General features: G+C 46.2%; 1 protein-coding gene across 8 annotated transcripts in view; it reads right to left on the bottom strand.

The window, feature by feature from the left end:
• The window catches only part of kank4 (KN motif and ankyrin repeat domains 4), a 178,823-nt gene that overhangs the window by 41,168 nt on the left and 110,504 nt on the right, over positions 1-27,151 (bottom strand). For all 8 annotated transcript variants that reach the window (XM_029708016.1, XM_029708022.1, XM_029708018.1 and 5 more), the window contains 4 exons: positions 20,402-20,677; positions 18,237-18,321; positions 11,972-12,191; positions 10,423-10,565 (listed from right to left, as the gene is read on the bottom strand). In XM_029708016.1, coding sequence (XP_029563876.1) covers positions 10,423-10,565; positions 11,972-12,191; positions 18,237-18,321; positions 20,402-20,677 — 724 coding nt within the window. The remainder of the gene's footprint in view (positions 1-10,422; positions 10,566-11,971; positions 12,192-18,236; positions 18,322-20,401; positions 20,678-27,151) is intronic.

Raw genomic sequence — 27,151 nt, 5'->3', positions numbered from 1 at the left:
GACTGCACACTAGAGGGAATATACAGTCTGTTACTGCATGCTAGAGTGGATATACGGTCTGTGACTGCACACTAGAGAGAATATACAGTCTGTGACTGCACACTAGAGGGAATATACAGTCTGTTACTGCATGCTAGAGGGAATATACAGTCTGTGACTGCACGCTAGACGGAATATACAGTCTGTGACTGCATGCTAGAGTGGATATACAGTCTGTGACTGCACACTAGAGAGAATATACAGTCTGTGACTGCACGCTAGAGGGAATATACAGTCTGTGACTGCATACCAGAGGGAATATACAGTCTGTTACTGCATACCAGAGGGAATATACAGTCTGTGACTGCATACCAGAGGGAATATACAGTCTGCGACTGCATACCAGAGGGAATATACAGTCTATTACTGCATGCTAGAGTGGATATACGGTCTGTGACTGCACACTAGAGGGAATATACAGTCTGTTACTGCATGCTAGAGTGGATATACGGTCTGTGACTGCACACTAGAGGGAATATACAGCCTGTTACTGCATGCTAGAGTGGATATACGGTCTGTGACAGCACACTAGAGGGAATATACAGTCTGTTACTGCATGCTAGAGTGGATATACGGTCTGTGACTGCACACTAGAGAGAATATACAGTCTGTGACTGCACACTAGAGGGAATATACAGTATGTTACTGCATGCTAGAGGGAATATACAGTCTGTGACTGCATACCAGAGGGAATATACAGTCTGTGACTGCACGCTAGAGGGAATATACAGTCTGTTACTGCATACCAGAGAGAATATACAGTCTGTTACTGCATACCAGAGGGAATATACAGTCTGTGACTGAGCGCTAGAGGGAATATACAGTCTGTGACTGCACGCTAGAGTGAATATACAGTCTGTTACTGCATACCAGAGGGAATATACAGTCTGTGACTGCATACCAGAGGGAATATACAGTCTGTTACTGCATACCAAAGGGAATATACAGTCTGTGACTGCATACCAGAGGGAATATACAGTCTGTGACTGCATACCAGAGTGAATATACAGTCTGTGACTGCATGCTAGAGGGAATATACAGTCTGTTACTGCATACCAGAGGGAATATACAGTCTGTGACTGCATACCAGAGGGAATATACAGTCTGTGACTGCATACCAGAGGGAATATACAGTCTGTGACTGCATGCTAGAGGGAATATACAGTCTGTGACTGCATACCAGAGGGAATATACAGTCTGTGACTGCATACCAGAGGGAATATAAAGTCTGTGACTGCATACCAGAGGGAATATACAGTCTGTGACTGCACACTAGAGGGAATATACAGTCTGTTACTGCAGACTAGAGGGAATATACAGTCTGTTACTGCATACCAGAGGGAATATACAGTCTGTGACTGCACACTAGAGGGAATATACAGTCTGTTACTGCATACCAGAGGGAATATACAGTCTGTGACTGCATACCAGAGGGAATATACAGTCTGTGACTGCATACCAGAGGGAATATACAGTCTGTGACTGCATATCAGAGGGAATATACAGTCTGTGACTGCATACCAGAGGGAATATACAGTCTGTGACTGCACACCAGAGGGAAAGTACAGTCTGTAACTGCATGCTAGAGTGAATATACAGTCTGTGACTGCATGCTAGAGGAGTCTGTGACTGCATACCAGAGGGAATATAAGGTCTGTGACTGCATACCAGAGGGAATATACAGTCTGTGACTGCAAGCTAGAGTAAATATACAGTCTGTGACTGCATGCTAGCGTCTGTGACTGCATGCTAGAGTGAATATACAGTCTGTGACTGCATGCTAGACTGAATATACAGTCTGTGACTGCATGCTAGAGTCTGTGACTGCATGCTAGAGTGAATATACAGTCTGTGACTGCATGCTAGAGTGAATATACAGTCTGTGAATGCATACCAGGGGGAATATACAGTCTGTGACTGCATACCAGAGGGAATATACAGTCTGTGACTGCATACCAGAGGGAATATACAGTCTGTGACTGCATACCAGAGGGAATATACAGTCTGTGACTGCATGCTAGAGTGAATATACAGTCTGTGACTGCATGCTAGAGGGAATATACAGTCTGTGACTGCATACCAGAGGGAATATACAGTCTGTGACTGCATGCTAGAGTGAATATACAGTCTGTGACTGCTTGCTAGAGTGAATATACAGTCTGTGACTGCATGCTAGAGGGAATATACAGTCTGTGACTGCATGCTAGAGTGAATATACAGTCTGTGACTGCATACCAGAGGGAATATACAGTCTGTGACTGCATGCTAGAGGGAATATCCGGTCTGTGGCTGCATGCTAGAGTGAATATACAGTCTGTGACTGCATGCTGGTGGGAATATACAGTCTGTGACTGCATGCTAGAGGGAATATACAGTCTGTTACTGTATGCTAGAGTGAATATACAGTCTGTGACTGCATGCTAGAGTGAATATACAGTCTGTGACTGCATACCAGAGTGAATATACAGTCTGTGACTGCATACCAGAGGGAATATACAGTCTGTGACTGCATGCTAGAGTCTGTGACTGCATGCTAGAGTGAATATACAGTCTGTGACTGCATGCTAGAGTGGATATACGTTCTGTGACTGCACACTAGAGAGAATATACAGTCTGTGACTGCACACTAGAGGGAATATACAGTCTGTTACTGCATGCTAGAGGGAATATACAGTCTGTGACTGCACGCTAGACGGAATATACAGTCTGTGACTGCATGCTAGAGTGGATATACGGTCTGTGACAACACACTAGAGAGAATATACAGTCTGTGACTGCACGCTAGAGGGAATATACAGTCTGTGACTGCATACCAGAGGGAATATACAGTCTGTGACTGCATACCAGAGGGAATATACAGTCTGCGACTGCATACCAGAGGGAATATACAGTCTATTACTGCATGCTAGAGTGGATATACGGTCTGTGACTGCACACTAGAGGGAATATACAGTCTGTTACTGCATGCTAGAGTGGATATACGGTCTGTGACTGCACACTAGAGGGAATATACAGTCTGTTACTGCATGCTAGAGTGGATATACGGTCTGTGACTGCACACTAGAGGGAATATACAGTCTGTTACTGCATGCTAGAGTGGATATACGGTCTGTGACTGCACACTAGAGAGAATATACAGTCTGTGACTGCACACTAGAGGGAATATACAGTCTGTTACTGCATGCTAGAGGGAATATACAGTCTGTGACTGCACGCTAGACGGAATATACAGTCTGTGACTGCATGCTAGAGTGGATATACAGTCTGTGACTGCACACTAGAGAGAATATACAGTCTGTGACTGCACGCTAGAGGGAATATACAGTCTGTGACTGCATACCAGAGGGAATATACAGTCTGTTACTGCATACCAGAGGGAATATACAGTCTGTGACTGCATACCAGAGGGAATATACAGTCTGCGACTGCATGCTAGAGTGGATATACGGTCTGTGACTGCACACTAGAGGGAATATACAGCCTGTTACTGCATGCTAGAGTGGATATACGGTCTGTGACAGCACACTAGAGGGAATATACAGTCTGTTACTGCATGCTAGAGTGGATATACGGTCTGTGACTGCACACTAGAGAGAATATACAGTCTGTGACTGCACACTAGAGGGAATATACAGTATGTTACTGCATGCTAGAGGGAATATACAGTCTGTGACTGCATACCAGAGGGAATATACAGTCTGTGACTGCACGCTAGAGGGAATATACAGTCTGTTACTGCATACCAGAGAGAATATACAGTCTGTTACTGCATACCAGAGGGAATATACAGTCTGTGACTGAGCGCTAGAGGGAATATACAGTCTGTGACTGCACGCTAGAGGGAATATACAGTCTGTGACTGCAAGCTAGAGGGAATATACAGTCTGTGACTGCACGCTAGAGTGAATATACAGTCTGTTACTGCATACCAGAGGGAATATACAGTCTGTGACTGCATACCAGAGGGAATATACAGTCTGTTACTGCATACCAAAGGGAATATACAGTCTGTGACTGCATACCAGAGGGAATATACAGTCTGTGACTGCATACCAGAGTGAATATACAGTCTGTGACTGCATGCTAGAGGGAATATACAGTCTGTTACTGCATACCAGAGGGAATATACAGTCTGTGACTGCATACCAGAGGGAATATACAGTCTGTGACTGCATACCAGAGGGAATATACAGTCTGTGACTGCATGCTAGAGGGAATATACAGTCTGTTACTGCATACCAGAGGGAATATACAGTCTGTGACTGCATACCAGAGGGAATATACAGTCTGTGACTGCATACCAGAGGGAATATACAGTATGTTACTGCATGCTAGAGGGAATATACAGTCTGTGACTGCATACCAGAGGGAATATACAGTCTGTGACTGCACGCTAGAGGGAATATACAGTCTGTTACTGCATACCAGAGAGAATATACAGTCTGTTACTGCATACCAGAGGGAATATACAGTCTGTGACTGAGAGCTAGAGGGAATATACAGTCTGTGACTGCACGCTAGAGGGAATATACAGTCTGTGACTGCACGCTAGAGTGAATATACAGTCTGTTACTGCATACCAGAGGGAATATACAGTCTGTGACTGCATACCAGAGGGAATATACAGTCTGTTACTGCATACCAAAGGGAATATACAGTCTGTGACTGCATACCAGAGGGAATATACAGTCTGTGACTGCATACCAGAGTGAATATACAGTCTGTGACTGCATGCTAGAGGGAATATACAGTCTGTTACTGCATACCAGAGGGAATATACAGTCTGTGACTGCATACCAGAGGGAATATACAGTCTGTGACTGCATACCAGAGGGAATATACAGTCTGTGACTGCATGCTAGAGGGAATATACAGTCTGTTACTGCATACCAGAGGGAATATACAGTCTGTGACTGCATACCAGAGGGAATATACAGTCTGTGACTGCATACCAGAGGGAATATACAGTCTGTGACTGCATACCAGAGGGAATATACAGTCTGTGACTGCATGCTAGAGTCTGTGACTGCATGCTAGAGTGAATATACAGTCTGTGACTGCATGCTAGAGTGGATATACGGTCTGTGACTGCACACTAGAGAGAATATACAGTCTGTGACTGCACACTAGAGGGAATATACAGTCTGTTACTGCATGCTAGAGGGAATATACAGTCTGTGACTGCACGCTAGACGGAATATACAGTCTGTGACTGCATGCTAGAGTGGATATACGGTCTGTGACCGCACACTAGAGAGAATATACAGTCTGTGACTGCACGCTAGAGGGAATATACAGTCTGTGACTGCATACCAGAGGGAATATACAGTCTGTTACTGCATACCAGAGGGAATATACAGTCTGTGACTGCATACCAGAGGGAATATACAGTCTGCGACTGCATACCAGAGGGAATATACAGTCTATTACTGCATGCTAGAGTGGATATACGGTCTGTGACTGCAACCTAGAGGGAATATACAGTCTGTTACTGCATGCTAGAGTGGATATACGGTCTGTGACTGCACACTAGAGGGAATATACAGTCTGTTACTGCATGCTAGAGTGGATATACGGTCTGTGACTGCACACTAGAGGGAATATACAGTCTGTTACTGCATGCTAGAGTGGATATACGGTCTGTGACTGCACACTAGAGAGAATATACAGTCTGTGACTGCACACTAGAGGGAATATACAGTCTGTTACTGCATGCTAGAGGGAATATACAGTCTGTGACTGCACGCTAGACGGAATATACAGTCTGTGACTGCATGCTAGAGTGGATATACAGTCTGTGACTGCACACTAGAGAGAATATACAGTCTGTGACTGCACGCTAGAGGGAATATACAGTCTGTGACTGCATACCAGAGGGAATATACAGTCTGTTACTGCATACCAGAGGGAATATACAGTCTGTGACTGCATACCAGAGGGAATATACAGTCTGCGACTGCATACCAGAGGGAATATACAGTCTATTACTGCATGCTAGAGTGGATATACGGTCTGTGACTGCACACTAGAGGGAATATACAGTCTGTTACTGCATGCTAGAGTGGATATACGGTCTGTGACTGCACACTAGAGGGAATATACAGCCTGTTACTGCATGCTAGAGTGGATATACGGTCTGTGACAGCACACTAGAGGGAATATACAGTCTGTTACTGCATGCTAGAGTGGATATACGGTCTGTGACTGCACACTAGAGAGAATATACAGTCTGTGACTGCACACTAGAGGGAATATACAGTATGTTACTGCATGCTAGAGGGAATATACAGTCTGTGACTGCATACCAGAGGGAATATACAGTCTGTGACTGCACGCTAAAGGGAATATACAGTCTGTTACTGCATACCAGAGAGAATATACAGTCTGTTACTGCATACCAGAGGGAATATACAGTCTGTGACTGAGCGCTAGAGGGAATATACAGTCTGTGACTGCACGCTAGAGGGAATATACAGTCTGTGACTGCACGCTAGAGGGAATATACAGTCTGTGACTGCACGCTAGAGTGAATATACAGTCTGTTACTGCATACCAGAGGGAATATACAGTCTGTGACTGCATACCAGAGGGAATATACAGTCTGTTACTGCATACCAAAGGGAATATACAGTCTGTGACTGCATACCAGAGGGAATATACAGTCTGTGACTGCATACCAGAGTGAATATACAGTCTGTGACTGCATGCTAGAGGGAATATACAGTCTGTTACTGCATACCAGAGGGAATATACAGTCTGTGACTGCATACCAGAGGGAATATACAGTCTGTGACTGCATACCAGAGGGAATATACAGTCTGTGACTGCATGCTAGAGGGAATATACAGTCTGTGACTGCATACCAGAGGCAATATACAGTCTGTGACTGCATACCAGAGGGAATATAAAGTCTGTGACTGCATACCAGAGGGAATATACAGTCTGTGACTGCACACTAGAGGGAATATACAGTCTGTTACTGCAGACTAGAGGGAATATGCAGTCTGTTACTGCATACCAGAGGGAATATACAGTCTGTGACTGCACACTAGAGGGAATATACAGTCTGTTACTGCATACCAGAGGGAATATACAGTCTGTTACTGCATACCACAGGGAATATACAGTCTGTGACTGCATACCAGAGGGAATATACAGTCTGTGACTGCATATCAGAGGGAATATACAGTCTGTGACTGCATACCAGAGGGAATATACAGTCTGTGACTGCACACCAGAGGGAAAATACAGTCTGTAACTGCATGCTAGAGTGAATATACAGTCTGTGACTGCATGCTAGAGGAGTCTGTGACTGCATACCAGAGGGAATATAAGGTCTGTGACTGCATACCAGAGGGAATATACAGTCTGTGACTGCAAGCTAGAGTAAATATACAGTCTGTGACTGCATGCTAGCGTCTGTGACTGCATGCTAGAGTGAATATACAGTCTGTGACTGCATGCTAGAGTCTGTGACTGCATGCTAGAGTGAATATACAGTCTGTGACTGCATGCTAGAGTGAATATACAGTCTGTGACTGCATACCAGAGGGAATATACAGTCTTTGACTGCATGCTAGAAGGAATATACAGTCTGTGACTGCATGCTAGAGGGAATATACAGTCTGTGACTGCATGCTAGAGTGAATATACAGTCTGTGACTGCATGCTAGAGTGAATATACAGTCTGTGACTGCATACTAGAGGGAATATACAGTCTGTGACTGCATGCTAGAGTGAATATACAGTCTGTGACTGCATGCTAGAGGTAATATACAGTCTGTGACTGCATACCAGAGGGAATATACAGTCTGTGACTGCATGCTAGAGTGAATATACAGTCTGTGACTGCATGCTAGAGGGAATATACAGTCTGTGACTGCATACCAGAGGGAATATACAGTCTGTGACTGCATGCTAGAGTGAATATACAGTCTGTGACTGCTTGCTAGAGTGAATATACAGTCTGTGACTGCATGCTAGAGGGAATATACAGTCTGTGACTGCATGCTAGAGTGAATATACAGTCTGTGACTGCATACCAGAGGGAATATACAGTCTGTGACTGCATGCTAGAGGGAATGTACGGTCTGTGGCTGCATGTTAGAGTGAATATACAGTCTGTGACTGCATGCTGGTGGGAATATACAGTCTGTGACTGCATGCTAGAGGGAATATACAGTCTGTTACTGTATGCTAGAGTGAATATACAGTCTGTGACTGCATGCTAGAGTGAATATACAGTCTGTGACTGCATACCAGAGTGAATATACAGTCTGTGACTGCATACCAGAGGGAATATACAGTCTGTGACTGCATGCTAGAGTCTGTGACTGCATGCTAGAGTGAATATACAGTCTGTGACTGCATGCTAGAGGGAATATACAGTCTGTGACTGCATGCTAGAGTGAATATACAGTCTGTGACTGCATACCAGAGGGAATATACAGTCTGTGACTGCATGCTAGAGGCAATGTACGGTCTGTGGCTGCATGCTAGAGTGAATATACAGTCTGTGACTGCATGCTAGAGGGAATATACAGTCTGTGACTGCATGCTAGACTGAATATACAGTCTGTGACTGCATGCTAGAGTCTGTGACTGCATGCTAGAGTGAATATACAGTCTGTGACTGCATGCTAGAGGGAATATACAGTCTGTGACTGCATGCTAGAGTCTGTGACTGCATACCAGAGGGAATATACAGTCTGTGACTGCATGCTAGAGTCTGTGACTGCATACCAGGGGGAATATACAGTCTGTGACTGCATACCAGAGGGAAAATACAGTCTGTGACTGCATGCTAGAGTGAATATACAGTCTATGACTGCATGCTAGAGTGAATATACAGTCTGTGACTGCATGCTAGAGTGAATATACAGTCTGTGACTGCATGCTAGAGTCTGTGACTGCATGCTAGAGTGAATATACAGTCTGTGACTGCATGCTAGAGGGAATATACAGTCTGTGACTGCATGCTAGAGTCTGTGACTGCATACCAGAGGGAATATACAGTCTGTGACTGCATGCTAGAGGGAATATACAGTCTGTGACTGCATGCTAGAGTCTGTGACTGCATACCAGAGGAAATATACAGTCTGTGACTGCATGCTAGAGTGAATATACAGTCTGTGACTGCATACTAGAGGGAATATACAGTCTGTGACTGCATGCTAGAGGCAATGTACGGTCTGTGGCTGCATGCTAGAGTGAATATACAGTCTGTGACTGCATGCTAGAGTCTGTGACTGCATGCTGGAGGGAATATACAATCTGTGACTGCATGGTAGAGGGAATATACAGTCTGTTACTGTATGCTAGAGTGAATATACAGTCTGTGACTGCATGCTAGAGTGATTATACAGTCTGTGACTGCATACCAGAGTGAATATACAGTCTGTGACTGCATGCTAGAGTGAATATACAGTCTGTGACTGCATGCTAGAGGGAATATACGGTCTGTGACTGCATGCTAGAGTGAATATACAGTCTGTGACTGCATGCTAGAGGGAATATACAGTCTGTGACTGCATGCTAGACTGAATATACAGTCTGTGACTGCATGCTAGAGTCTGTGACTGCATGCTAGAGTGAATATACAGTCTGTGACTGCATGCTAGAGGGAATATACAGTCTGTGACTGCATGCTAGAGTCTGTGACTGCATACCAGAGGGAATATACAGTCTGTGACTGCATGCTAGAGTCTGTGACTGCATACCAGGGGGAATATACAGTCTGTGACTGCATACCAGAGGGAAAATACAGTCTGTGACTGCATGCTAGAGTGAATATACAGTCTATGACTGCATGCTAGAGTGAATATACAGTCTGTGACTGCATGCTAGAGTGAATATACAGTCTGTGACTGCATGCTAGAGTCTGTGACTGCATGCTAGAGTGAATATACAGTCTGTGACTGCATGCTAGAGGGAATATACAGTCTGTGACTGCATGCTAGAGTCTGTGACTGCATACCAGAGGGAATATACAGTCTGTGACTGCATGCTAGAGGGAATATACAGTCTGTGACTGCATGCTAGAGTCTGTGACTGCATACCAGAGGAAATATACAGTCTGTGACTGCATGCTAGAGTGAATATACAGTCTGTGACTGCATACTAGAGGGAATATACAGTCTGTGACTGCATGCCAGAGGGAATATACAGTCTGTGACTGCATACCAGAGGGAATATACAGTCTATGACTGCACACCAGAGGGAATATACAGTCTGTGACTGCATGCCAGAGTGAATATACAGTCTGTGACTGCATACCAGAGGGAATATACAATGAGTAGTGTTTCAGTGTTAGTATGTGTTTGTGAGTGTACAATGAGATGGAGTACGTGTGTACAGGTGTGTGTGTGTACATGTTGTGTGTACCTGGCTGGCTCGGGCGTTAACATCTCCCTGTCTCAGTAGCTGTAGAGCCACCTCCATGTCGTCTGATCCATCAGCAGCTGTCAGAGAGGCCAGCATCACCGCTGTGTAGCCTGCCTTGTTCTGGGTGTCCACCTCACACAGACCTACACACACACACACACACACACACACACACACACACACACACACACACACACACACACACACACACACACACACACACACACACACACACACACACACACACGTCATGCACAAACACATCCATAGACCATATATGGCATTGGGTCAGTGGTGTAAAGTACTTAAGTAAAAATACTTTAAAGTACTACTTAGGTATTTTTTGGGGGGGTACCTGCACTTTACTTTACAATTTATATTTTACTTTAACTCCACTACATTCCTAAAGAAAATTTACTCAGTACATTTTGAATGCTTAGCAGGACAGGAAAAAGGTCCAATTCACGCACTTATCAAGAGAACATCCCTGGTCATCCCAACTGGCTCTGATCTGGGGGACTCACTAAACACACATGCTTCATTTGTAAATGATGTCTGAGTGTTGGAGTGTGCTCCTGGCTATCCATACATTTAAAAAACAAGAAAATGGTGCCATCTGGTTTGCTTAATATAAAGAATGTGAAATGATTCATACTTTTACTTTTGATATTTAAGTATAATTTAGCAATTACATTCACTTTTGATACTTACGTAATATTTAACTGGGTGACTTCCCTTTTACTTGAGTCATTTTCTATTAAGGCGTCTTTACTTTTACTGAAGTATGACAATTGAGTACTTTTTCCACCACTGCATTAGATCAGAGACAAATCTTGCATTGACACACTCCAAGTCTTGTTCACTCTATTGGTTTCAGAACAAACGTGAGAAAGCCATAAATATCGTTTCAGTAAAAAAGGGTTAAGGTAGGGAGTAGGGACTGATAAAAAGGGGGTGTGAGATAGTGGAGAGTGAGAGGGTTGTAGAGAGGTGTATAAACATCCCATACCAGTGTGTTGTAGAGAGGTGTATAAACATCCCATACCAGTGTGTTGTAGAGAGGTGTATAAACATCCCATAACAGTGTGTTGTAGAGAGGTGGATGAATATCCCAAGACAGTGTGTTGTAGAGAGGTGTATAAACATCCCATAACAGTGTGTTGTAGAGAGGTGTATAAACATCCCATACCAGTGTGTTGTAGAGAGGTGTATAAACATCCCATAACAGTGTGTTGTAGAGAGGTGGATGAATACCCCATACCAGTGTGTTGTAGAGAGGTGTATAAACATCCCATAACAGTGTGTTGTAGAGAGGTGGATGAATATCCTATACCAGTGTGTTGTAGAGAGGTGGATGAATATCCCATACCAGTGTGTTGAAGAGAGGTGGATGGATATCCCATACCAGTGTGTTGTAGAGAGGTGGATGAATATCCCATACCAGTGTGTTGTAGAGAGGTGGATGAATATCCCATACCAGTGTGTTGTAGAGAGGTGGATGAATATCCCATACCAGTGTGTTGTAGAGAGGTGGATGAATATCCCATACCAGTGTCCAGCAGCAGTTTGACCACAGGGAAGTTGGAGTGGGACACGCTGTAGTGGAGCGCTGTGTTGCCGTTACCATCGGCCAGGTTTACGATGTAACGCAGGAGGGTTGGCGTGGCGATGCCCACCTCTCTCAGGTAGAGGGTGACGGTGTCGGCCAGCGAGTCCTTCTGACTGGACAAACGGAACCACTCCTGGTACAACACGGTCAGGATGTGTCTCTGAAGACAGGGAGAGAACACACACTATTAGAGACAACAAACATTGAGACACACGGAACCACTCCTGGTACAACACCATCACAAGAGTCTATAAAAAGGGGGAAACAAGAGTTAGGGTTGAACCAGGATGTGGACATAAAGCTAGGGTTAGGTTGAAGGTTGAGGGCGGAGGCTAGGGTTGAACCAGGATGTGGACATAAAGCTAGGGTTAGGTTGAAGGTTGAGGGCGGAGGCTAGGGTTGAACCAGGATGTGGACATAAAGCTAGGGTTAGGTTGAAGGTTGAGGGCGGAGGCTAGGGTTGAACCAGGATGTGGACATAAAGCTAGGGTTAGGTTGAAGGTTGAGGGCGGAGGCTAGGGTTGAACCAGGATGTGGACATAAAGCTAGGGTTAGGTTGAAGGTTGAGGGCGGAGGCTAGGGTTGAACCAGGATGTGGACATAAAGCTAGGGTTAGGTTGAAGGTTGAGGGCGGAGGCTAGGGTTGAACCAGGATGTGGACATAAAGCTAGGGTTAAGTTGAAGGTTGAGGGCGGAGGCTAGGGTTGAACCAGGATGTGGACATAAAGCTAGGGTTAGGTTGAAGGTTGAGGGCGGAGGCTAGGGTTGAACCAGGATGTGGACATAAAGCTAGGGTTATGGTTGAAGGTTGAGGGCGGAGGCTAGGGTTGAACCAGGATGTGGACATAAAGCTAGGGTTAGGTTGAAGGTTGAGGGCGGAGGCTAGGGTTGAACCAGGATGTGGACATAAAGCTAGGGTTAGGTTGAACGTTGAGGCCGGAGGCTAGGGTTGAACCAGGATGTGGACATAAAGCTAGGGTTATGGTTGAAGGTTGAGGGCGGAGGCTAGGGTTGAACCAGGATGTGGACATAAAGCTAGGGTTAGGTTGAAGGTTGAGGGCGGAGGCTAGGGTTGAACCAGGATGTGGACATAAAGCTAGGGTTATGGTTGAAGGTTGAGGGCGGAGGCTAGGGTTGAACCAGGATGTGGACATAAAGCTAGGGTTAGGTTGAAGGTTGAGGACGGAGGCTAGGGTTGAACCAGGATGTGGACATAAAGCTAGGGTTAGGTTGAAGGTTGAGGGCGGAGGCTAGGGTTGAACCAGGATGTGGACATAAAGCTAGGGTTAGGTTGAAGGTTGAGGGCGGAGGCTAGGGTTGAACCAGGATGTGGACATAAAGCTAGGGTTAGGTTGAAGGTTGAGGGCGGAGGCTAGGGTTGAACCAGGATGTGGACATAAAGCTAGGGTTAGGTTGAAGGTTGAGGGCGGAGGCTAGGGTTGAACCAGGATGTGGACATAAAGCTAGGGTTATGGTTGAAGGTTGAGGGCGGAGGCTAGGGTTGAACCAGGATGTGGACATAAAGCTAGGGTTATGGTTGAAGGTTGAGGGCGGAGGCTAGGGTTGAACCAGGATGTGGACATAAAGCTAGGGTTAGGTTGAAGGTTGAGGGCGGAGGCTAGGGTTGAACCAGGATGTGGACATAAAGCTAGGGTTAGGTTGAAGGTTGAGGGCGGAGGCTAGGGTTGAACCAGGATGTGGACATAAAGCTAGGGTTATGGTTGAACGTTGAGGCCGGAGGCTAGGGTTGAACCAGGATGTGGACATAAAGCTAGGGTTAGGTTGAAGATTGAGGGCGGAGGCTAGGGTTGAACCAGGATGTGGACATAAAGCTAGGGTTATGCTTGAACTAGGATGTGGACACAAAGCTAGGGTTAGGGTTGAACCAGGATGTGGACACAAAGCTAGGGTTATGGTTAAGGGTTGAGGCTAGGGTTAGAGTTGAACCAGGATGTGGACAAAAAGCTAGAGTTAGGGTTAGGGTTGAACCATGATGTTGACATAAAACTAGGGTTAGGGTTAGAGTTTGTTAGTGATTGTACTTTTTCAATTTGTTTTTAGGTATATTTCCAGTTTTATTGAAAGGGACAGAAATTAGCTGGAGGCTTCATAGTGGAGCTGGGAAACAGATGGAGGGACATAGTGATCTGGGAAATAGATGGAGGGACATAGTGATCTGGGAGACAGATGGAGGGACATAGTGGAGCTGGGAGACAGATGGAGGGACATAGTGGAGCTGGGAGACAGATGGAGGGACATAGTGGAGCTGGGAGACAGATGGAGGGACATAGTGGAGCTGGGAGACAGATGGAGGGACATAGTGGAGCTGGGAGACAGATGGAGGGACATAGTGGAGCTGGGAGACAGATGGAAGGACATAGTGGAGCTGGGAGACAGATGGAGGGACATAGTGGAGCTGGGAGACAGATGGAGGTTCATAGTGGAGCTGGGAGACAGATGGAGGTTCATTGTGGAGCTGGGAGACAGATGGAGGGACATAGTGGAGTTGGGAGACAGATGGAGGGTTCATAGTGGAGTTGGGAGACAGATTGAGGGTTCATAGTGGAGCTTGGAGACAGATGGAGGGACATAGTGGAGCTGGGAGACAGATGGAGGGACATAGTGGAGCTGGGAGACAGATGGAGGGACATAGTGGAGCTGGGAGACAGATGGAGGGTTCATAGTGAGCTGGGAGACAGATGGAGGGTTCATAGTGGAGCTGGGAGACAAATGGAGGGACATAGTGGAGCTGGGAGACAGATGGAGGGTTCATAGTGGAGCTGGGAGACAGATGGAGGGACATAGTGGAGCTGGGAGACAGATGGAGGGACATAGTGGAGCTGGGAGACAGATGGAGGGACATAGTGGAGCTGGGAGACAGATGGAGGGTTCATAGTGAGCTGGGAGACAGATGGAGGGTTCATAGTGGAGCTGGGAGACAGATGGAGGGACATAGTGGAGCTGGGAGACAGATGGAAGGACATAGTGGAGCTGGGAGACAGATGGAGGATTCATAGTGGAGCTGGGAGACAGATGGAGGGTTCATAGTGAGCTGGGAGACAGATGGAGGGTTCATAGTGGAGCTGGGAGACAAATGGAGGGTTCATAGTGAGCTGGGAGACAGATGGAGGGACATAGTGGAGCTGGGAGACAGATGGAAGGACATAGTGGAGCTGGGAGACAGATGGAGGGTTCATAGTGGAGCTGGGAGACAGATGGAGGGTTCATAGTTAGCTGGGAGACAGATAGAGGGTTCATAGTGGAGCTGGGAGACAGATGGAGGGACATAGTGGAGCTGGGAGACAGATGGAGGGACATAGTGGAGCTGGGAGACAGATGGAGGGTTCATAGTGAGCTGGGAGACAGATGGAGGGTTCATAGTGGAGCTGGGAGACAGATGGAGGGTTCATAGTGAGCTGGGAGACAGATGGAGGGTTCATAGTGGAGCTGGGAGACAAATGAAGGGTTCATAGTGAGCTGGGAGACAGATGGAGGGACATAGTGGAGCTGGGAGACAGATGGAAGGACATAGTGGAGCTGGGAGACAGATGGAGGGTTCATAGTGGAGCTGCGAGACAGATGGAGGGTTCATAGTGAGCTGGGAGACAGATAGAGGGTTCATAGTGGAGCTGGGAGACAGATGGAGGGACATAGTGGAGCTGGGAGACAGATGGAGGGTTCATAGTGAGCTGGGAGACAGATGGAGGGTTCTTAGTGGAGCTGGGAGACAGATGGAGGGTTCATAGTGGAGCTGGGAGACAGATGGAGGGTTCATAGTGAGCTGGGAGACAAATGGAGGGTACATAGTGGAGCTGGGAGACAGATGGAGGGTTCATAGTGGAGCTGGGAGACAGATGAAGGGACATAGTGGAGCTGGGAAACAGATGGAGGGACATAGTGATCTGGGAGACAGATGGAGGGACATAGTGATCTGGGAGACAGATGGAGGGACATAGTGATCTGGGAAATAGATGGAGGGACATAGTGATCTGGGAGACAGATGAAGGGTTCATAGTGGAGCTGGGAGACAGATGGAGGGACATAGTGGAGCTGGGAGACAGATGGAGGGACATAGTGGAGCTGGGAGACAGATGGAGGGACATAGTGGAGCTGGGAGACAGATGGAAGGACATAGTGGAGCTGGGAGACAGATGGAGGGACATAGTGGAGCTGGGAGACAGATGGAGGTTCATAGTGGAGCTGGGAGACAGATGGAGGTTCATTGTGGAGCTGGGAGACAGATGGAGGGACATAGTGGAGTTGGGAGACAGATGGAGGGTTCATAGTGGAGCTGGGAGACAGATTGAGGGTTCATAGTGGAGCTGGGAGGCAGATGGAGGGACATAGTGGAGCTGGGAGACAGATGGAGGGACATAGTGGAGCTGGGAGACAGATGGAGGGACATAGTGGAGCTGGGAGACAGATGGAGGGACATAGTGGAGCTGGGAGACAGATGGAGGGACATAGTGGAGCTGGGAGACAGATGGAGGGTTCATAGTGAGCTGGGAGACAGATGGAGGGTTCATAGTGGAGCTGGGAGACAGATGGAGGGACATAGTGGAGCTGGGAGACAGATGGAAGGACATAGTGGAGCTGGGAGACAGATGGAGGGTTCATAGTGGAGCTGGGAGACAGATGGAGGGTTCATAGTGATCTGGGAGACAGATGGAGGGTTCATAGTGGAGCTGGGAGACAAATGGAGGGTTCATAGTGAGCTGGGAGACAGATGGAGGGACATAGTGGAGCTGGGAGACAGATGGAAGGACATAGTGGAGCTGGGAGACAGATGGAGGGTTAATAGTGGAGCTGGGAGACAGATGGAGGGTTCATAGTGAGCTGGGAGACAGATAGAGGGTTCATAGTGGAGCTGGGAGACAGATGGAGGGACATAGTGGAGCTGGGAGACAGATGGAGGGACATAGTGGAGCTGGGAGACAGATGGAGGGTTCATAGTGAGCTGGGAGACAGATGGAGGGTTCATAGTGGAGCTGGGAGACAGATGGAGGGTTCATAGTGAGCTGGGAGACAGATGGAGGGTTCATAGTGAAGCTGGGAGACAGATGAAGGGTTCATAGTGGAGCTGGGAGACAGATGGAGGGACATAGTGGAGCTGGGAGACAGATGGAGGGACATAGTGGAGCTGGGAGACAGATGGAGGGTTCATAGTGAGCTGGGAGACAGATGGAGGGTTCATAGTGGAGCTGGGAGACAGATGGAGGGTTCATAGTGGAGCTGGGAGACAGATGGAGGGACATAGTGGAGCTGGGAGACAGATGGAGGGTTCATAGTGGAGCTGGGAGACAGATGGAGGGTTCATAGTGGAGCTGGGAGACAGATGGAGGGTTCATAGTGAGCTGGGAGACAGATGGAGGGTTCATAGTGGAGCTGGGAGACAGATGGAGGGACATAGTGGAGCTTGGAGACAGATGGAGGGACATAGTGGAGCTGGGAGACAGATGGAGGGTTCATAGTGAGCTGGGAGACAAATGGAGGGTTCATAGTGGAGCTGGGAGACAGATGGAGGGACATAGTGGAGCTGGGAGACAGATGGAGGGTTCATAGTGAAGCTGGGAGACAGATGAAGGGTTCATAGTGGAGCTGGGAGACAGATGGAGGGACATAGTGGAGCTGGGAGACAGATGGAGGGACATAGTGGAGCTGGGAGACAGATGGAGGGTTCATAGTGAGCTGGGAGACAGATGGAGGGTTCATAGTGGAGCTGGGAGACAGATGGAGGGTTCATAGTGGAGCTGGGAGACAGATGGAGGGACATAGTGGAGCTGGGAGACAGATGGAGGGACATAGTGGAGCTGGGAGACAGATGGAGGGACATAGTGATCTGGGAGACAGATGGAGGGTTCATAGTGGAGCTGGGAGACAGATGGAGGGTTCATAGTGGAGCTGGGAGACAGATGGAGGGACAAAGTGGAGCTGGGAGACAGAAAGAGGGACATAGTGGAGCTGGGAGACAGATGGAGGGTTCATAGTGAGCTGGGAGACAGATGGAGGGACATAGTGGAGCTGGGAGACAGATGGAAGGACATAGTGGAGCTGGGAGACAGATGGAGGGTACATAGTGTGAAGACTGGTGGGGTCGAAGTCCCGCACAGGCCGGGGATCACATTATGTGACAAGGGTGGCGACTTTAACAGCGCGGCCAACCTCAGGCACTACTGTTTGGACTTTAGAGGGGAAATGTTCTCACCATTTCTTTATCAGGGGTTGCCACCTCTGCCATACGATCCTTAATGTAGTGACACGCCTCCATGAAGTCCTTATCTATCGTCTCCCTGTGTGAACATAACATAACATTTAGCCACCTGTCATAACATAACATTTAGCCACCTTACATAACATAACATTTATCCACCTTACATAACATAATATTTATCCACCTTACATAACATAATATTTATCCACCATACATAACATAACATTTATCCACCACCTTACATAACATAATATTTATCCACCATACATAACATAACATTTATCCACCTTACATAACATAACATTTATCCACCTTACATAACATAATATTTATCCACCTTACATAACATTTAGTCACCTTTCATAGCATAATATTTGGCCACCTTTCATAACATAATATTTAGTCACCTTTCATAACATAATATTTAGTCACCTTACATAACATAACATTTAGTCACCTTTCATAACATAATATTTAGTCACCGTTCATACCATAATATTTAGTCACCTTACATAACATAATATTTAGTTACCTTTCATAACATAACATTTAGTCACCTTTCATAGCATGACGTAACATTTAGCCACCTTTCATAACATAATATTTTGTCACCTTTCATAGCATAACATAACATTTAGCCACCTTTCATAACATAATATTTAGTCACCTTTCATAGCATAACATAACATTTAGTCACCTTTCCTAACAATTCATAATGACAGACAGACATATTTTATTAGTGCTGCAATGGTCGAGTCAATTATCATAAATGGCAGTCGGGAAATTAAGCGTTTCAAAAGATGTCAGGCCTTGTGATAATCATACAGTAGATCAGCATTAGAAACAAACCCCCTCAGGCCTTGTGATAATCATACAGTAGATCAGCATAAGAAACAAACCCCCTCAGGCCTTGTGATAATCATACAGTAGATCAGCATTAGAAACAAACCCCCTCAGGCCTTGTGATAATCATACAGTAGATCAGCATTAGAAACAAACCCCCTCAGGCCTTGTGATAATCATACAGTAGATCAGCATTAGAAACAAACCCCCTCAGGGCTTGTGATAATCATACAGTAGATCAGCATTAGAAACAAACCCCCTCAGGCCTTGTGATAATCATACAGTAGATCAGCATTAGAAACAAACCCCCTCAGGCCTTGTGATAATCATACAGTAGATCAGCATTAGAAACAAACCCCCTCAGGGCTTGTGATAATCATACAGTAGATCAGCATTAGAAACAAACCCCCTCAGGGCTTGTGACAATCATACAGTAGATCAGCATTAGAAACAAACCCCCTCAGGCCTTGTGATAATCATACAGTAGATCAGCATTAGAAACAAACCCCCTCAGGCCTTGTGATAATCATACAGTAGATCAGCATTAGAAACAAACCCCCTCAGGCCTTGTGATAATCATACAGTAGATCAGCATTAGAAACAAACCCCTCAGGCCTTGTGATAATCATACAGTAGATCAGCATTAGAAACAAACCCCCTCAGGCCTTGTGATAATCATACATTAGATCAGCATTAGGAACAAACCCCCTCAGGGCTTGTTTCTGAGACAGAGTCAAGAAGTCAACATATCCCACAAATCCTCCCTGTCACTGAATCATGCCTCACTCCGTGTGTGTGTGTGTGTGTGTGTGTGTGTGTGTGTGTGTGTGTGTGTGTGTGTGTGTGTGTGTGTGTGTGTGTGTGCGCACGAAGCAGAAGGGGTCAGCTCTTGGGGCCAGACCATTATAGGGCCGGGCCCCAGCAGAGGATGGTTTTTGTATTAATGTTTCACTCAGCACCTCTCATTCTGCTCTCATTTGTCCCTGAAGACTCTAGACTGAAGGCTCTACACTGAAGGCTCCAGGCAGGATGCAGCTGGCCCTCACCTGAACAAAGACCTGGATTGTGTTTCTGACATCAGAGACGAGAGTAGACACATTGGGGATGAAGGATGGACGTAGGCTGCCATAAGGAGACCTCAGTGGGATGAGAGGGGTCTGAATAGAGGTGCCATTTATACTTGTTCGGCTAACTGTATATTTTTAAATTTTCTTTGCAGATGGTGTGTTCACAGTTAATTTCATTTCAGAAGACCTCCACTGAGATGGATATTTGCTGCAAAAGTTAAGAACCTTGATCAAGAAGTCCTGTCTCACCCTGCTTCTGGCTGCTCCTCCAGGAGTGCCTGGCTGGTCTCTGGGTCCTGAGGGTCTCCCTGGCCCTCTATCTCCCCAGCCTGGGCTCCTGTTACCTGGGCCATCTCTCCTGTGGCAGTGGCCTCTCCCTGGCCCTGGGATTCTCCAGCTCCCTCCTCCTGCTGCTCCTTCTTCCCCTGATCCTCCTGCATCTCCTCGGGCTCAGAGCTGTCCACCTCCTCGGCCTCCTCCTTCTCCTCCCCGCTCGACTCCTCCTCACTGGAGGTGGTCTCATACCTGGTCATTAACAACACAAACAAACAGCATCAATGAGACGACTGAAGTATCAAGAGACTTACCAAGTACCAAGATATGACAAGAAAAGGTCATTCAGCCCCATGTGTTCTGGCTATTTACTCACAGGGCTGGCCATTTACCTAACATTGATGTGTAACATCTTGGAATCTGTGAGCAGTGAGAACATGGCCTTGTGAAGTATATTTAGGGACATTCATCTTTAGGATGTTATGAATAGATGGTTCATGGAACTTCTACAGGGCCCTTGATCAGAAAGGCTAAGGTCAGGCAGAGAATACTGTTCCTTCATGGATGTTTGTGAACCGATCTTTCAGGAGCCGCAGAATTCACAGAATTCCTAAGGGAGAGGGGCGAATAGAGGCAGTGTAAGGAGAGTTCATGTGATCACAGTCTGAAGGAGGGAAGTCTGTGCTGTGTTCTCAAGGCAGTGTGTGTGTTTGTGTATGTGTTTTCTCAAGGCTATGTTGTTATTAGGAACAAGGAGGGCATGGAGGAAACATCTGAGCAGAGGCAGGATAAAGAGCACCCACTTCCTGGTTTAGCTCAGGGGTCAGGGGCAACCATAACCTGACACAGTAAACCCTTTAGAAATCTAAAAGGTGAGAATTTCCACTCAGAAACAGTTGACGAAATTGATACAGTTGAAGTCGGAAGTTTACATACACCTTAGCCAAATACATTTAAACTCAGTTTTCACAATTCCTGACATTTAATCCTAGTAAAAATTCCCTGTCTTAGGTCAGTTAGGATCAAAACTTTATTTTAAGAATGTGAAATGTCAGAATAATAGTAGAGAGAATTATTGATTTCAGCTTTTATTTCTTTCATCACATTCCCAGTGGGTCAGAAGTTTACATACACTCAATTAGTATTTGCTAGCATTGCCTTTAAATTGTTTCAAACATTTCGGGTAGCCTTCCACAAACTTCCCACAATAAGTTGGGTGAATTTCGGCCCATTCCTCCTGACAGAGCTGATGTAACTGAGTCAGGTTTGTAGGCCTCCTTGCTCGCACATGCTTTTTCAGTTCTGCCCACAAATGTTCTATAGGATTGAGTTCAGGGCTTTGTGATGGCCACTCCAATACCTTGACTTTGTTGTCCTTAAGCCATTTTGCCACAACTTTGGAAGTATGCTTGGAGTCATTGTCCATTTGGAAGACCCATTTGCAACCAAGCTTTAACTTCCTGACTGATGTCTTGAGATGTTGCTTCAATATATCCACGTAATTTTCTCCTCATGATGCCATCTATTTTGTGAAGTGCACCAGTCTCTCCTGCAGCAAAGCAGCCCCACAACATGATCCTGCCACCCCTGTGCTTCATGGTTGGGATGGTGTTCTTCGGCTTGCAAGCCTCCCCCTTATTCCTCCAAACATAACAGTGGTCATTATGGCCAAACAGTTCTATTTTTGTTTCATCAGACGAGAGGACATTTCTACAAAAAGTACAATCTTTGTCCCCATGTGCAGTTGCAAACCATAGTCTGGCTTTCTAATGGCGGTTTTGGAGCAGTGGCATCTTCCTTACTGAGCAGACTTTCAGGTTATCTCGATATAGGAGTCGTTTTACTGTGGATATAGATACTTTTGTACCTGCTTCCTCCAGCATCTTCACAAGCATCTTCACTGTTATTCTGGGATTGATTTGCACTTTTCACACCAAAGGACGTTCATCTCTAGGAGACAGAACGCGTCTCCTTCCTGAGCGGTATGACGGCTGCGTGGTCCCATGGTGTTTATACTTGCGTACTATTGTCTGTACAGATGAACGTGGTACCTTCAGGCGTTTGGAAATTGCTCCCAAGGATGAACCAGACTTGTGGAGGTCTACAATTTTTATTCTGAGGTCTTGGCGGATTTCTTTTGATTTTCCCATGATGTCAAGCAAAGAGGCACTGAGTTTGAAGGTAGGCCTTGAAATACATCCACAGGTACACCTCCAATTGACTCAAATTATGTCAATTAGCCTATCAGAAGCTTCTAAAGCCAAGACATAATTTTCTGGAAATTTCCAAGCTGTTTAAAAGGCACAGTCAACTTAGTGTATGTAAACTTCTGACCCATTGGAATTGTGATACAGTGAATTATAAGTGAAATAATCTGTCTGTAAACAATTGTTGGAAAAATGACTTGTGTCATGCAAAAAGTAGATGTCCTAACCGACTTGCCAAAAATATAATTTGTTAACAAGAAATTTGTGGAGTGGTTGAAAAACGAGTTTTAATGACTCCAACCTAAGTGTATGAAAACTTCCGACTTCAACTGCAGATTACCTGGAAATGTTCATTTTAATCATGTATATTGCTTATGCTTGTTTGTTGTGTCTTGATGTGTCTCCCGTGTAGCTGTGGTCTGAATGAACCTCATCAGGTAAATTAAAGAAAACAAAATGTTTTATACTGAGCTGAGTTCTCCTCTGAGGTAAAAGTAGAGCCATCCCGACTGAGTCTGTTCTAGTTCTGATGAGGGGGGCCAGCAGTGTGTTAGCTAGGCTATCGTAATGATGTGTGTTCTGGTAGGAGGGCCAGACAGCAGCTAGGGTATGCTAGCTACAACCGTGCTGTAGCATGAATACTAGACCAGCCTGTTCTAATCATAGTCAGGAGAGAGGCCTTTGTTTTCCAGTACCACCTCTGTCATCTAACTCACATCTCATCAACATCAGACAGGCAAAGCACAGCCTAATCATAGAGCGTCAAAGTCATACACTCACTCGCACACAAAGTTAAACGCACGTGCACGCACACACAAACAACACACACATAAACAGGAAGGGAGAGTCACAGTGAGGGCAGTGTGTCTATGGGAGAGACAGGGTGAAAGATGGTGTCATGACTGTCCTGATCAGGTCAGGTTATAGGAGACCACAAACCTACAGATTATCTCTCAACCCCCAACAGAGGAGGAGAGATCTAGGGGTATGAGGATGTGGGGGTTTTATGACCCCTCACGCCCATGATAAATCTTAGGACACAAAGAAATTCCTTTGTCCTCACTATGGAGAACTGGCCTCAGAACATTAAACATGCAATAAAGGGACTTTGGAACAATGGTTTCCGTTAGCCACAATGGTGGTCATGACGAGAGATGGAATATGAAAATGTATGTAATTTTTGTATTGTTATTAAAGGTTAAGAGATGACGTTATTGCGAAAATATTGTATCTTTAAGAGTTTTCCCAGTATATGCCTGATGTTTATACATTGTACGTTGTGTGGAAAGTATCCAAATCAAAGAGAACGTTTTGGTAAGGATGAAATGTGAAGTTAGTGTCTAAAATTGGATTTGAGTAAAATCTAGGCCTTGCTCTTAACTTGATACGCCCAGAGAATTGCCCTAAAGGCGGTTACGCCCACTTCTGACCCGAGGGTATAAGACATGTGACTGAAGAATGAACTGTAGACTAAAGTGACCCCAGGCTGCAGCCAAGGTCTGAATAGTCAACGAACCCAAAACGCAACACAAGGTTGAAGACAAAGAAATCATTTTCTACCCAAGCTACGGATGAGTAGCTGTGTCTAAGTGGGTGAATTCAAGCCGAACCACCTAGCCTCCACTCTTCATCGAATCGTGGTATCTACGCTGTTTCATTCCTACGCTGTGAGCTCTGAGCTACAGAGCTGTCTGTCCTCAGACGACACTATCAGAGAAAGGGGGAGAAATCAGACCTCTAAGCCAAGAAGGACAGTGACATCGTGAGGACAACCAGAGAGTTGCGCCGGAGAAGTGTGTCGTTGAAAAGCCTAAACGACCCACGCGGAACCACCCCTCTGAGACCTCCAACACGTAATTACATCATTATATTCTGACCCATAAGAGCGGCAGTTCGGGGCAAGGCTAGGTTTAAATAAGCATAGCTGACAAATGAACCCAAATGTATATTTCTCTCGTGTACTTTCTTTGTTTCTCTTTCTTTTAAATCCCCATTTTGGGTAACATGCGCCATAGTGTGTTGGCCCGTTATACTAAGTCCTAATCAATAGCTAGACTGTGTTTTGTGTATGTGTATCTGTATCATCATTTTAGCTTGCTAGTAAATAAATAATCAACTAAGATTGGTGTGGTAAACTCATTGGTGTAGCCCGGGTTCGTGCAGATTTCCGGATTATGCGACGTTCAGAAATGAGACTAGAGGAAATTGATTAATTTAGCGACTGTTGTAAAATCGATAATCTGATATTCTTTGAGTTAATTTGGGAAATAGAAACTCAATAAAACAAATTTTCCCATGGTGCCCCAGGTTAATGAGTTAATAATTGCTTGATTCATTGCTTGATTCATTTAATCACACAATTATAAACAGTTAATCTTTCGATGAGCAACATTAACTAATACAACGTCACGACAATGGAGAGAAAGACAGAGCGAGAGAGACAAATAGAGAGCAACAGAAAGACACGGAAAGAGAGATAGAGAGAGAGACAGACACGGAGAGAGCGAGAGAGAGAGCTCATTGGCTCTTCTGCAAAAAAATGGAATTAGAGTTAGACGCAGCGCAGACGCAGACCCAAGTGACGCAGCGGTCTAAGACACTGCATCACAAAGCTAGAGGAGTCACTGCAGACCCAGGTTCCATTCCAGGCTGTATCACAGCGGTCTAAGACACTGCATCACAGAGCTAGAGGAGCCATTACAGACCCTGGTTCCATTCCAGGCTGTATCACAGCGGTCTAAGACACTGCATCACAGAGCTAGAGGAGTCATTACAGACCCTGGTTCCATTCCAGGCTGTATCACAGCGGTCTAAGACACTGCATCACAGAGCTAGAGGAGTCACTACAGATCCAGGTTCCATTCCAGGCTGTATCACAGCGGTCTAAGACACTGCATCACAGATCTAGAGGAGTCACTACAGACCCAGGTTCCATTCCAGGCTGTATCACAGCGGTCTAAGACACTGCATCGCAGAGCTAGAGGAGTCACTACAGACTAAGGTTCAATTCCAGGCTGTACCACAGTGGTCTAAGACACTGCATCGCAGAGCTAGAGGAGTCACTACAGACCCAGGTTCAATTCCAGGCTGTACCACAGCGGTCTAAGACACTGCATCGCAGAGCTAGAGGAGTCACTACAGACCCAGGTTCCATTCCAGGCTGTATCACAGCGGTCTAAGACACTGCATCACAGAGCTACAGGAGTCACTACAGATCCAGGTTCCATTCCAGGCTGTATCACAGCGGTCTAAGACACTGCATCACAGATCTAGAGGAGTCACTACAGACCCAGGTTCCATTCCAGGCTGTATCACAGCAGTCTAAGACACTGCATCGCAGAGCTAGAGGAGTCACTACAGACTAAGGTTCAATTCCAGGCTGTACCACAGCGGTCTAAGACACTGCATCGCAGAGCTAGAGGAGTCACTACAGACCCAGGTTCAATTCCAGGCTGTACCACAGCGGTCTAAGACACTGCATCGCAGAGCTAGAGGAGTCACTACAGACCCAGGTTCAATTCCAGGCTGTACCACAGCGGTTTAAGACACTGCATCGCAGAGCTAGAGGAGTCATTACAGACCCAGGTTCCATTCCAGGCTGTATCACAGCGGTCTAAGACACTGCATCACAGAGCTAGAGGAGTCACTACAGACCCATTCCGGGCTGTATCACTGCGGTCTAAGACACTGCATCGCAGAGCTAGAGGAGTCACTACAGACCCAGGTTCAATTCCAGGCTGTATCACAGCGGTCTAAGACACTGCATCGCAGAGCTAGAGGAGTCACTACAGACCCAGGTTCAATTCCAGGCTGTACCACAGCGGTCTAAGACACTGCATCGCAGAGCTAGAGGAGTCACTACAGACCCAGGTTCCATTCCAGGCTGTGCCACAGCGGTCTAAGACACTGCATCGCAGAGCTAGAGGAGTCACTACAGACCCAGGTTCAATTCCAGGCTGTACCACAGCGGTCTAAGACACTGCATCACAGAGCTAGAGGAGTCACTACAGACCCAGGTTCCATTCCAGGCTGTATCACAGCTGTCTAAGACACTGCATCACAGATCTAGAGGAGTCACTACAGACCCAGGTTCCATTCCAGGCTGTATCACAACGGTCTAAGACACTGCATCGCAGAGCTAGAGGAGTCACTACAGACCCTGGTTCAATTCCAGGCTGTATCACAGCGGTCTAAGACACTGCATCGCAGAGCTAGAGGAGTCACTACAGACCCATTCCAGGCTGTATCACAGCGGTCTACGGCACTACATCGCAGTGCTTGAGGTTTCACTACAGATCAAAGTTTGATCCAAGGCTGTGTCACAACCGGCCGTGACCTGGAGTCCCATAGTGCGGCGCACAATTTTTCCAGCGTCATCCGGGTTAGGGGAGGGTTTGACCGGGGGGGCTTTACTTGGCTCATCGCGCTCTAGTGACTCCTTGTGGCAGGCCGGGCGCCTGCAGGCTGACTCCCGTTGTCAGTTGAACAGTGTTTCCTCCGACACGTTGGTGCAGCTGGC

The sequence above is a fragment of the Salmo trutta genome, chromosome 22 (genome assembly GCF_901001165.1).
Source record: "Salmo trutta chromosome 22, fSalTru1.1, whole genome shotgun sequence".
Lineage (NCBI taxonomy): Eukaryota > Metazoa > Chordata > Actinopteri > Salmoniformes > Salmonidae > Salmo > Salmo trutta.
This window is presented reverse-complemented; position numbering and strand designations above follow the sequence as displayed.